The sequence below is a fragment of the Cannabis sativa genome, chromosome 5, assembly GCF_029168945.1.
Source record: "Cannabis sativa cultivar Pink pepper isolate KNU-18-1 chromosome 5, ASM2916894v1, whole genome shotgun sequence".
Taxonomy (NCBI): domain Eukaryota; kingdom Viridiplantae; phylum Streptophyta; class Magnoliopsida; order Rosales; family Cannabaceae; genus Cannabis; species Cannabis sativa.
The window spans coordinates 19,402,591-19,413,750 of NC_083605.1; the positions used below are offsets into that span (position 1 = coordinate 19,402,591).

General features: G+C 39.0%; 1 protein-coding gene across 1 annotated transcript; it reads right to left on the bottom strand.

The window, feature by feature from the left end:
- Positions 1-6,451: 6,451 nt before the first annotated feature.
- On the bottom strand, positions 6,452-7,648 carry LOC133038202 (uncharacterized). Its single transcript, XM_061116288.1, has 3 exons — positions 7,517-7,648; positions 7,450-7,457; positions 6,452-7,145 (listed from the first exon to the last, which is right to left on the bottom strand). Exons 1-3 carry the CDS (start codon positions 7,646-7,648, stop codon positions 6,452-6,454), a joined length of 834 nt encoding a protein of 277 aa, XP_060972271.1.
- Between the last annotated feature and the right edge of the window lie 3,512 nt (positions 7,649-11,160).

The window sequence follows — 11,160 nt, forward strand, 5'->3', positions numbered from 1 at the left end:
ATATTTTAGCGTAGTGAAATGAGATCTCCACCATTTATCTCTGTTTAGCCAAGCTCGAAGGATATCATCGTTTCACTTCTAAATTCCTATAGAAGTAATAGACTCCATATTTATGTTAGCGCTCCCACTCAATTATACTATCATGTTCTCAAAATGTACGTATCACCCTGACCCAAAAGTAGGCTTAACTAACAAATCAAAGAACATGTATAATACTCTTGAGATCGAACCTAAACATATCAGGATTAAGATCATTTGATCTAGGATCAACGGGTGATATTGAATTGAATAGATATTACGATAAATTTTAACAAATCTAATCAAAGTTCAATATCGGTCCCTTCCGATGTATACTCCATACATTCGATACTGGTAAACTTTGCCAATGCCCTGGAAAGGACATAACACTTATCCAAGGTGTAAGAATACCTATCGCTAATTATCATGTCAGTCTAAATCCAGTGAACTGATAAATCAGGGAATAAACTTTCGAACATATAATTAAGATTATATTCCACTGTGCTGACAACACTATAATCATTAACAAATTCATATGCTCTGGACTTAAATAGAATTCATACATTATATATATATAATCATGAAATAAATCATGTGAACCATGCAACATAAAATGTTATTTCTGATCTTTATTAATAAGTAAATCTGATTATATTGAAATGAGTTTTATTTAGGGCATAAAACCCAACATGATCTACACTGTAAAGGGATTAGATTACTCCTACAATGTATTTTTTCCTTAAAACACTTAACCTGTATAAATGATATTTCAGCTAAGTGAAATGAGTACTCCACCATTTATTTTCGTTTGGTCAAGCTCGAAGGAAATCATCCTTTACTTTCTATTTGCCAGATAGAAGCTATAGATTCCATATTTATGTTAGCACTCCAACTCAATTGCACTACCGTGTTCCCAAAATGTACATATCACCCTGACCCAAAAGTAGGCTTAAATAACAAATCAAAGAACACGAATAACACTCTTGAGATTGAACCTAATCATATTAGGATTAAGATCATTTGATCTAGGATCAACTAGGCGATATTGACTTGAATAGATATTACGGTAAGTTTAATAAATCTATGTCAAAGTTCAATATCGGTCCCTTCCGATGCATACTCCATGCACCCAACCCAAGCTTTACTTTAACCAATGCTCTGGAAAGAACATAACAATTTTCCAAATACAAGTAAACTCTGTTGTAGATTATCATATCAGTAAAACCCTGTGTTCTGATAAATCTAGGAATCTTTATTCATATAGTCATGTTTACTTTCCACTGTGTTGACAACACAATAAACAGGATCAAGTATGTGAAAAGGGTTTGGATGAATTTATAAATCAAATAGACTAAGATGAACCAAAACATACAAATGAATGAAAAATACTTATGTTTCTTTATTGATATTGAATAAAATGGATTACATTGAAATAGAGTTTTATTTAGGGCATAAAACCCAACACCTTCTTCTTCCTCTTTTAAATTACGCCCCTAAACGGCGATTATTCGAGCTGGCCGAAGATTATGTGTCACACAGATTACCCAGATGGAGATTTCGGCTGAGGAAGTCTCCGATAGTTCAATTCAATTATGAATTTCTCTTCTGCGACAATAACTCCAAGCATCTGTGGCAGCTGCTTCTCCTCTTTCAATTGAAACCCATGTTTTTGGTATTTCCCCCAAAAATCAATCAATTCATTTTTTTATTCTACGACTTTCATTTTTGTAGCTTTGACCCAAAAATCAATCGCTTCTTTTTCTTCTTCTCTCTCTCAGAAATCTTTGCTATCTTTGATAATGGAGGGTTGGAATTCAAATCTTTGTTACCTTAGAATGGAGATGGACACAACTGAATTTTCCTTGGAGCGGTCTTTCGATGCCGATTTCACCTAGGCTCGACAGCCAAAAGGGATTTTATGATGAAGGTAACTCTGTCTGTATCTCTTACTCTTTTTTTTTTTTTTTTTTTATGGAAACCTAAGGAGTTAACTCTGTTTGTACCGACATTTCCCAACCGAATTTCTTGTCATGATTTCCCATCTCCTCCATCATCACATTTACACCATGATCCATCCTACAACATCAATAGAAAATCTAAAGATGAACTTATCCCCTGTAAAGATATCATCCTTCCATTTAATTAATAGAAAATTCTTAATATCATCCTTTCATTATGATCAAGCTTGATGGTGTCCAAAGAGGATTGGTATGTTTCTTGTTGTTTTCACTATTGTTTTAGCTTTAGGGATTTGACTTTCATATCTTTTTTTTTGCGATTTCTCATATTTCTAGAATATCTTGATGATTAGCAAGCATCTCGGTTTGGTTAGAAATTTTTTTTTTTGGTTGGGCCTAGAAAAAAAAATGATTACTCTCAATGTATTTGAATTGAATTTTTGATAGTACAACAAAAATTAAGGATTTGATAAAATAAATTAATAATTTGCTAGTGAGATTTTGAAATTAAATTCACCGAGATTTGATTAATCTTTGCAAATTATTATTACTTAGATTGGTGAACTCATTAACAGATTTGAGAAGAAGGGATTCACTTTCAGAGGTAAGCTTTCCATATCATCAAAAATGCTTTTTTTTTTTTTTACTAAAAAAAACCTTTTTCTTTCCAAGTTTGTAATTCATACATACATTTGAGAACTGTAATTGATGTTTTCTAAGTCGAGGGCTTGATTTATTTATTTTGTTTTGTTTTAGGTTTGAAGTTCTTCATGCTGATGGTGCATTTTTCAAGAAGCACTATGTTGATCTCTTTACCAAGCCCCTTTTTGGTAGTTTGGTTTGGGAGGGTAAGAATGTTATAATCACAGGTAGGAAGATCATTGGAGCAACAAACCTTACAGATTGTGCCCCCGAACCATTCGCGGTGACTTGGCTATTAATATTGGTAGGTAATTATAGAGATCTTTTAGACAATTAATGAATATCTTTATATTGTTACAAGGTTGTGTGATCTTACAAAGTTTATTGTTAGAAGGTTTTTCTATCTTGTGTTGCTTATATTGGATTTTACAACCTTATTAATCAATGAATAATTCATTGGATGCAGGAATGTCATTCATGGAAGTGAGTCAGCGAAGAATTGAAGGAAAGAGATTGCCTTGTGGTTGTTGCAGAATGGCAGAACAACCTTCACTTGTGAATATGTGAAAAGGGGATCTTAAGTTTGGGTTGGGTTCTCAGAATTTACAACTCCAGAAGATTTGATTTTGTGGTAGGTGAAAGCCCAAAACAAAAACCTATTTTGTGGTAGAAGATTTGATTTTGATTAGAGGGAAATGTTAAAAGAAGGAAAATATTTTATTTTATTTTCGTATCATTCTTTTGGCTTTGTTTTGTGGCAATTACTTTTTGACTTTATTTTCTTGACCTTTGTATTTTGCCATTTTTTTTTTGTTTATATTTTATTTTACTTTTTTTGGTTTTGTTTTGTATTTTTTTTTTCTTTTGTATTTTGACTACAAAATATCTTGATATTAATTTGGTCAAACTACTATACACATATTTTTTTTTTTTTTGAAGAAAAGCGTGCAATATATTAGCATAATCAGTTAGACCTGTCAGTCATTACAGAAAATATTGTCGGGCAAGGAGGTCAGAGGCACAGATCCGAACCTCTGATGGGAAAAGGCTCACTTGGCCACATTATGGGCCGCAAAACTACAAAGTCTACTAACATGTTCAAAACTACAACCGATAAAAGAAGGAGAGATTCTGTTACAAAAAGAGACATAGTTCTCAAGCTCCCAAGGGGAATCTTTCCCATTGAGGGCATTGATCACTACCCTCGAATCACTCTCAACAATAATATAATGAAAACCTAGAGTCCTAGCCGCCTCTAAAGCTAAGCAGCACGCCGCCGCTTCCCCGCAGAGAGCATCAGCAAACTCCAGTTTAGAAGTAGTAACCCCGATCACCTTGCCAACATGATCCCTTGCAACCACAGCTGCACACATGCTATCCAACCCTACTCTGATGTCACAGTGCAGCTTCAGCCAATCCTGAGGGGGAGGACGCCAAACATCCGACGAGTTCAACTTGGGGCAAGGGAGTAAGTAAGCTTGGTGATCTGCAAAAGAAAAGCGAATAGAGTCAATGCATTTAAAAATATCAGCAAAGCTGTTGTTGTGTACCTTATCATTTCGCGATTGCCAAATCTTATCAATTATTATTGACGCATAAAGGAAGGCCTCCCCATCATTTATGCCTTTGCTTTTTAGGTCCCATAAGAACTTGACCCAATCCCACATTCTAATTCCAGTATCACAAATAGGATAGATACCCCAAGGGGTAGATCTCCACAAACGAGAGGCAAAGTCACAGGATAGAAAGAGATGCTCCATGGTTTCGACTTCCACTCCACACAACGGACAACTGTCATCCTCAATAGGAAATTTTCTTGCTATGACCGCGCGGACAGGGAGAGCCTTAGAGAGGATACACCACCAAAGAACCTTGAGCCTCTCAGGGATTTTACTATTCCACAGCTTGTTCCACAAGGTCGGGGCAACCTCACAAGAAGTCACTCGATCTGCAGCTTGGGCCCTATAAGCTGATTTGCTAGACAAGTTACCATTGGATTTTAGGGTCCAGAACCAATTGTCCTCACCTATGCCTGAAGGATTGCCTCCATTCAAGATAGCCGAAACAGTCTCATTATCAAACAAGCTTTTAAGCTTTTGGATATCCCATCCCCCATTTGCCAGCAGGAGATCAGCGACTTTTAAATCCTCATTCTGAAAGGGACCTCTTGGCCGGGGTAAGAAGCCTTTCTTATGGGCTATCCAAGGGTCATGCCAAACATTAGTGTCCTTACCATCCATTATACGCCTACAGGCACCCTTGCGAATAGTAGCTCTTGATTGAGTCACATTCTTCCAAAACCACGAGTCTGTGGCCTTCGGTTTGCGGTCCAAAAAGTGCTTGCCTTTAAGATATTTAGCTTCCAAAATCCGACAACATAAGGATTGGTTTCCTTTCAGAAGGTTCCACCCCCATTTAGCCAGGAAAGCCTGGTTCATTTCTTTTGATTTACGGAACCCCAGCCCCCCTAAAGACTTGGGGAGGCACAGTTTGTCCCATGCTTTCAGGTACAGCCCATGATTACCCTTCTCAGAGCCCCACCAGAAGTCACGTACCAAGCCGTCAATCTTCGAAGCTAGGCGGTTGGAAAGCTTAGTAGTTTGCATAGCATACATAGGGAGAGACAGGCCTACCGATTTGATAAGAGTCGCTCTTCCCGCTTTTGAAAGAGTCTTAGCTTTCCACCCATGCAATTTTGAAGTCAAGTTATCCAGAATGAAGTTAAAATCAGCATCTTTTTGTCTCGATCTGAAAAGAGGGAGGCCTAAGTACCTGACATTTCCTTCCGGCGATCCAATACCCAACATAGCCTTGATACCTTGTTTCACGCTGTTGGGGGTATTCTTACTAAAGAAAATGGAAGTCTTCGTTTTATTCACCTTCTGACCAGACCAAGAGCAAAATTTCTCAAGACAATCCCAATATCCCTTGGCCTCCTCTAGATTGGCTTTACCAACCAGAATGAGGTCATCAGCAAAGAAGATATGGGATATAATAGGGCCCCCTCTACTCAGCCTGATACCACTAATAGATTTCTTAGCTTGGGCATCTTCCAGAAGCCTAGACAAGATGTCCGCCGCCCAAATAAAAAGGTAGGGGGAAAGGGGGTCCCCTTGACGAAGACCACACGAGGGGATAATCTTTCCAAAGGGGCCGCCATTAATGCAAATGTTGAGGGTGGTGGTAGATATACACTGAGAAACCCAATTCCAAAATTCCACTGGCACCCCAAAGCAATCAATAACATGCTCAATAAATCGCGAACTCATCTTATCATAAGCTTTCATGAGGTCAATCTTAATAGCAAACAGGCCTTCTCTGCCTCTCTTCCTATTAAACAAGTGGATAATTTCCTGGGCAATCACATTATTATCTTGAATATTCCTCCCAGGCACAAAGGCGGCCTGAGTAGGGCAGATGAGTCTAGGTAACACTGGCTTGATTCTGTTAGCAATAATCTTGGATATGACCTTATAAACCACATTGCAGAGTGAGATTGGTCGATACTGGCTCGGTCTCTTAGGGTTCTGAACCTTAGGGATAAGGACAATATTGGTAGCATTGACACCTTTGTGCATACGTCCGGAGTGGAAAAAATCCAAAACCGCTTCGCAGAAGTCATTCTCAATAGATGCCCAATAGTGTTTGAAGAACAAAATTGACATTCCATCTGGTCCCGGCGCTTTGTTATTACTGATGGAAAACAGAGTAGCCTTAATTTCCTCGCGGGAGGGTCTTCTAGTGAGCTCAGCCTGGTCTTCTAAAGAGAGTCTATCTTGGATTAAGTCGCTGCAATTCATCTCAATACTAGTTTCCACCCCGGTGAAGATTCCTCAGAAAAAGTCCATGAATTCATTACCTATTTCCTGTCTCTTATTGATCCACAAATTATTTTTATCGAGAATGCACTCAATGGCATTTCTTCTCCCTCTGATAAAGGCAGAGAGGAAAAAGAACTTAGAGCATTTGTCGCCTTCTTTCAGCCAAGAGACCCTGGCCCTTTGTTTCCAGTGCAGGTCCTTCCGAACACGGGCCTCATTAAGCGAGCTCCGCAAATTTCTTTCAGTCTCCCAATCTCTAGAGCCCACCGGGAGCTTTTGAATAAGATCCAGTCTCCTTTCCAGATCACAAATCAAAAAGTCAATTTTTCCAAATTGTGATCTGTTCCAGTGTAAGAGAGCGACTCGGGTAGCCCCAATTTTCTTGAAGATCCGAGCCGGCGCCCAGGGGTAGCTAACTGACTTCCAAGCAGAGTCCACCACTAATTGACTCCTTTCATCCCTAGTCCAGGCTTCCTCAAACTTGAAGCTCCTTCGGATTTTATCCTCTAAACCCTCAGAGAGCAAACACAGAGGACGGTGATCCGAATTTGAAGTCTGGGAAGAGCAGAGAGTCGCCTTAGGGAATAGACTAATCCATGCTCCATTCGCGAGCCCTTTATCCAGGGCCGATTTGACGTGGTTGGGTCCAGAGCGGTGGTTATCCCAGGTCAGACAGTCTCCCTGGATGGCCAAGCTGACCAGACCCCTGGAATTCACCAAACTGGATATAACCGGAATGAATTAGTCTCTTCCTCTAGATCCAACTCGTTCAGATTCACTCAGGACAAAGTTCGTGTCACCCAAGATGAGCCACGGACCTCCAAATCTGTCCCCTATCTTCATACAGCTCTCCCAAAAAGATTTCTTAGCATGGAAGTAAGGAGGACCATAAACACATGACAAAAGCCATGGCTGTGTTGGGGCATCTGAGTAGACAATACCCGAGATATGATTTTGGGAGCAAGCAATACATTCAAACTCGAAACCTATTTTCCAGGCCAAAATAATACCTCCCGCACTACCAATAGCTGGAACAACAATATGAAAGTAAAAATGTAGCGAGTGAAGAGTACGTACCAAGGAAGAAGCATCTACTTTAAGTTCGGTCAGAAAAATGAAATCCGGGGAGCGCAACCGAATCAGGGACTTCAATTCCCAAACTGTAGAGGTCTGCCCTAACCCTCTACAGTTCCAAGCGATGCCTCTCATGGCTCCTGCGGAGGAGTAGTAGCCTCCTCCACAGGGGTATGAGAATGGGCAGACCCAAACGATCCAGAATCGTCAACCACAAATGTACCGACCATCGGCCTTGATGAGATCACATTTTTACCTTTAGAGCACCACTCGTCCGATCCCAAAAAGGCACTGTTCGATAAGGAGGCATCTTTAGTGGGCTCCTCCTCCACATCATTGGTAGCAGTAACCTTGGCATCTGAGTCCCAGGGGAAATCCCTGACAACCCCTGGATGGTGGCGAGGAAGCTTCCAAGGCCGAGAACAAAGAGACGCCGAGGCCCCGTCAAACTTTCTCTTTTTGAAAGGAGTGGTTCTTTCATTAACCTCCGAAGCATTTGGGACCCCAATGTCACCACCTATGGCTTTAATCTCATATAAGTCCAGGTTTCCAAACTTCTTGAGCTCATGAATAAGAGTTTCTTGTGCCTGAAAAAAATTGGACAGGGCAAGAGATTCATCATGATGAAAATTCACTTCTTGGCCACAAGTTGAACTCTCAATGGAAATGGTCTTGGTTGGCCTTTCACAACAAGCACTATTGTTTCTTTTCAAACCAGGAAGCCCACTCGGCCCAATATTAGCACACGGCCCCCTAACCTTAAGCAAAGGCAAAGCTGAATTTTGGTTCTCCAAATTGGGCTTGGTCCCATGAATAGATAAATTGGAGACATTACACCTAATAAAAGGCCCATGAGAAGAAGCTCCATCATTAAAAATTCCCACTTTTGAAATCGGCCATTAGAAGAGTGAGCCGGCCCAACAGCCCTTTCAAAATTACCTTTCTCTTTCCCACTCTTTTTTCTGAGTTCAGCCGTGTTTGAATTAAAAAGAGGCAAGCATTCAGTCGACTTTCTATCATCCAGGCTACGACCAAGTACCTTCTTACCCAGAACGACAATATTTGGCATGCTCGAGCCAGGGAGAGCTTTGGGAACCCACTCCCTGATGCAAGCCTGACCACCTCCCTGCGATCTACGCCACGTCACCATCATCGAGCGACTCAGTGACCGAGACGCTGGGCTACGTCGAACTGAACCCATCACACCAGGGACCATGGCCAACGGTCGACTCCCCCCACGAACCGAACCAGTGCCCACCTGAGCCGCCGAAGGCGAAGCCGGAGAGAAGGAATGGGCACCCGAGAAGACATCCATGTATGAAGAATCCATTGACAGCCATGGCCCAAACAAGGGGAAAGGAACCCCATTCTCACTTGACACCGTGACTGGAAAAGTAAGAGAACAACCTCTTCTTTGATGACCCAATTTGCCATAGTTATAACAAAAGATCCCCAGTTTTCCATATTTGAATTGTACCCACCTTTGGACACTCGATTCCAGAGTAAAATAACAACCAGAAAACAGGGGAAGGTTAACATTGAGGCTAATTAAAACATTGAGAGATTTCTTCCACAGGGCCGGATTGCCTTCATCCAAATCGACCTTAAGAACTTTTCCAGCTTTTTCCCCCAAGGTATTGCCATTAACAATGGAGAAATAGTCTCTTGGGAGATTAAAAATGTGTAACCAAATTTTCACATGATCAAACACATCAAAGTGTTCCTTCCTTGGCGCCCATGCTATCAAGATAAAAGTGTAGCCACGTACACACCAAGGACCATGTTCAAGAGCCCAAGTGCGGTTTTCAGTACTTAAAAATCCCAACTCAAAACAGTTAAGGTTGTTAGCACTTTCATTCAAAGCAACCACAGTCACATTAAACTTCCAAACTTTTTCCACAAAGTCAATAATAGTGGCCTCATTAACTACCATTGGGGTCACAACTTTCCCAAGAAGACAAAAGGTGGATAACGCCTGCTGAGAAGAGGCACAAGGACTAATTTTGACAGAAGCTTCCTCATAAGAATAACACTTTCCATTAGTGGAGGAGTTGGTGGCATTAACTAAAGCCATTGAAAACAAACAAATAAATGACCAGCTACCAAACACACAAACAAACAACCCGACCTCACCAAAACACTTAACTCTTCTACCAACCCCTACCCCACAACTCAGGAGAACCCCACAACCAAGACAACAAAGGAACAAAAGGCACAAATATACGAGAAAACCAAAGAGCAGGGGCAGAGAAGCCTAAGACCAAAGTAGAAAATGAAAAGACCCAAACCACACTCTACCAAGAAGGGAAGATAACAAGACAGCCAAACTACTCCAAATGAAACTTACACAGCCACCAACATTGGGAAGAAGGAGGAAGAAAAGAAAGAACTGAAAAGGAAGTCACTTAGCAAAGAGAGAGTGGTAGATGACCATTCTCTCTAACACTGATATGATTTAACTACTATACACATAATGATCAAGTAATTTGTACATTTATAGTTTCAAATAATAGTTTATATATGATGCATTAAATTAATTATCAAAAAAGGTATTTATTAATATTAAAATTAATATTAATCGAATTTTTCTCATAGTTTTATTTAATCAAATTTAATTAATGAATCGGCAAGTTGTATCACAATTGTTTTCTCCACAAAAGGAAAAATCTACTAAGAAGAAAAGCTCCAATCGAATACTGCTCAAAGCTTTATTAAGGAATCGACAATTCATACAGCGTTTGCCGCTGAAGAATCGTCGAACTTCGCTATATTTTCATGTGAGTTTTTCTTGAATTTCAGCTAAGATGTTTGTTATAAATGTATTCTTTGTGTCTCATTTAATGCAAAATCTATTAGTTTTAAAGTCTAAAATCTTAATTTGTGTTTTTAGAAGCTAATTTTCGTAATACACATCAGTCAGTTGTAGACCGAACAAAAAAAATGACATATGCATTCTTATGAGATGGAGTAGACACAACTTAAAAGTAGTGGGTACGCTAACGCTTCATACATTTTATTTATATGCATGAGACTATTTATCTACATGCTATAAATCATTCTCAAAAACCATTTATAGTTTCTTCACAATAGGAAAATGATTTCTTTCAAGGAATAAAAAAATAAAATTTAATTTCAAATACACTGACAGTCACATTTTGACTATTCCTTTTCTTTTCTTTATTATGCTATTGCAGATGATAAGACAGTTTGCCAATTTTTTTTTTTTTTTGGACATAATTTGATTTTTGTTAAGTTGGTATTAGACAAGTAAATTAATGAAGTACATATTTAGATACACATAATAATAATCTCATTTAATAACTAATAATATTTTTTCTTTAATTTTTAATTGTATCATTTTTAAATAATATATAAAAAAACTAACATAAAATTTAATATACGATACTCGTACGTAATTTTTTACTAGTATATAATATATAGATACTATAAAAAAAAATACTAAAAAAATTTCCAAACTATTACCAAATTAACTCGTTAAAAAAAAAAATTACTTGAGAACTGCTATTGAGCGAAACCTGCCTCACTCGCACTCGCACTCGCACTCGCACTCGCACGTGATAAGTCGATATACCGAATTCGAAAGAAGAAAAAAAAGACAATTAAATTAGCAAATAATAAAATGTACT

Coding starts and splice junctions, on each gene's coding strand:
- LOC133038202 (XM_061116288.1), bottom strand. CDS start 7,648: ATGAGAGGCATCGCTTGGAACTGTAGAGGGTTAGGGCAGACCTCTACA.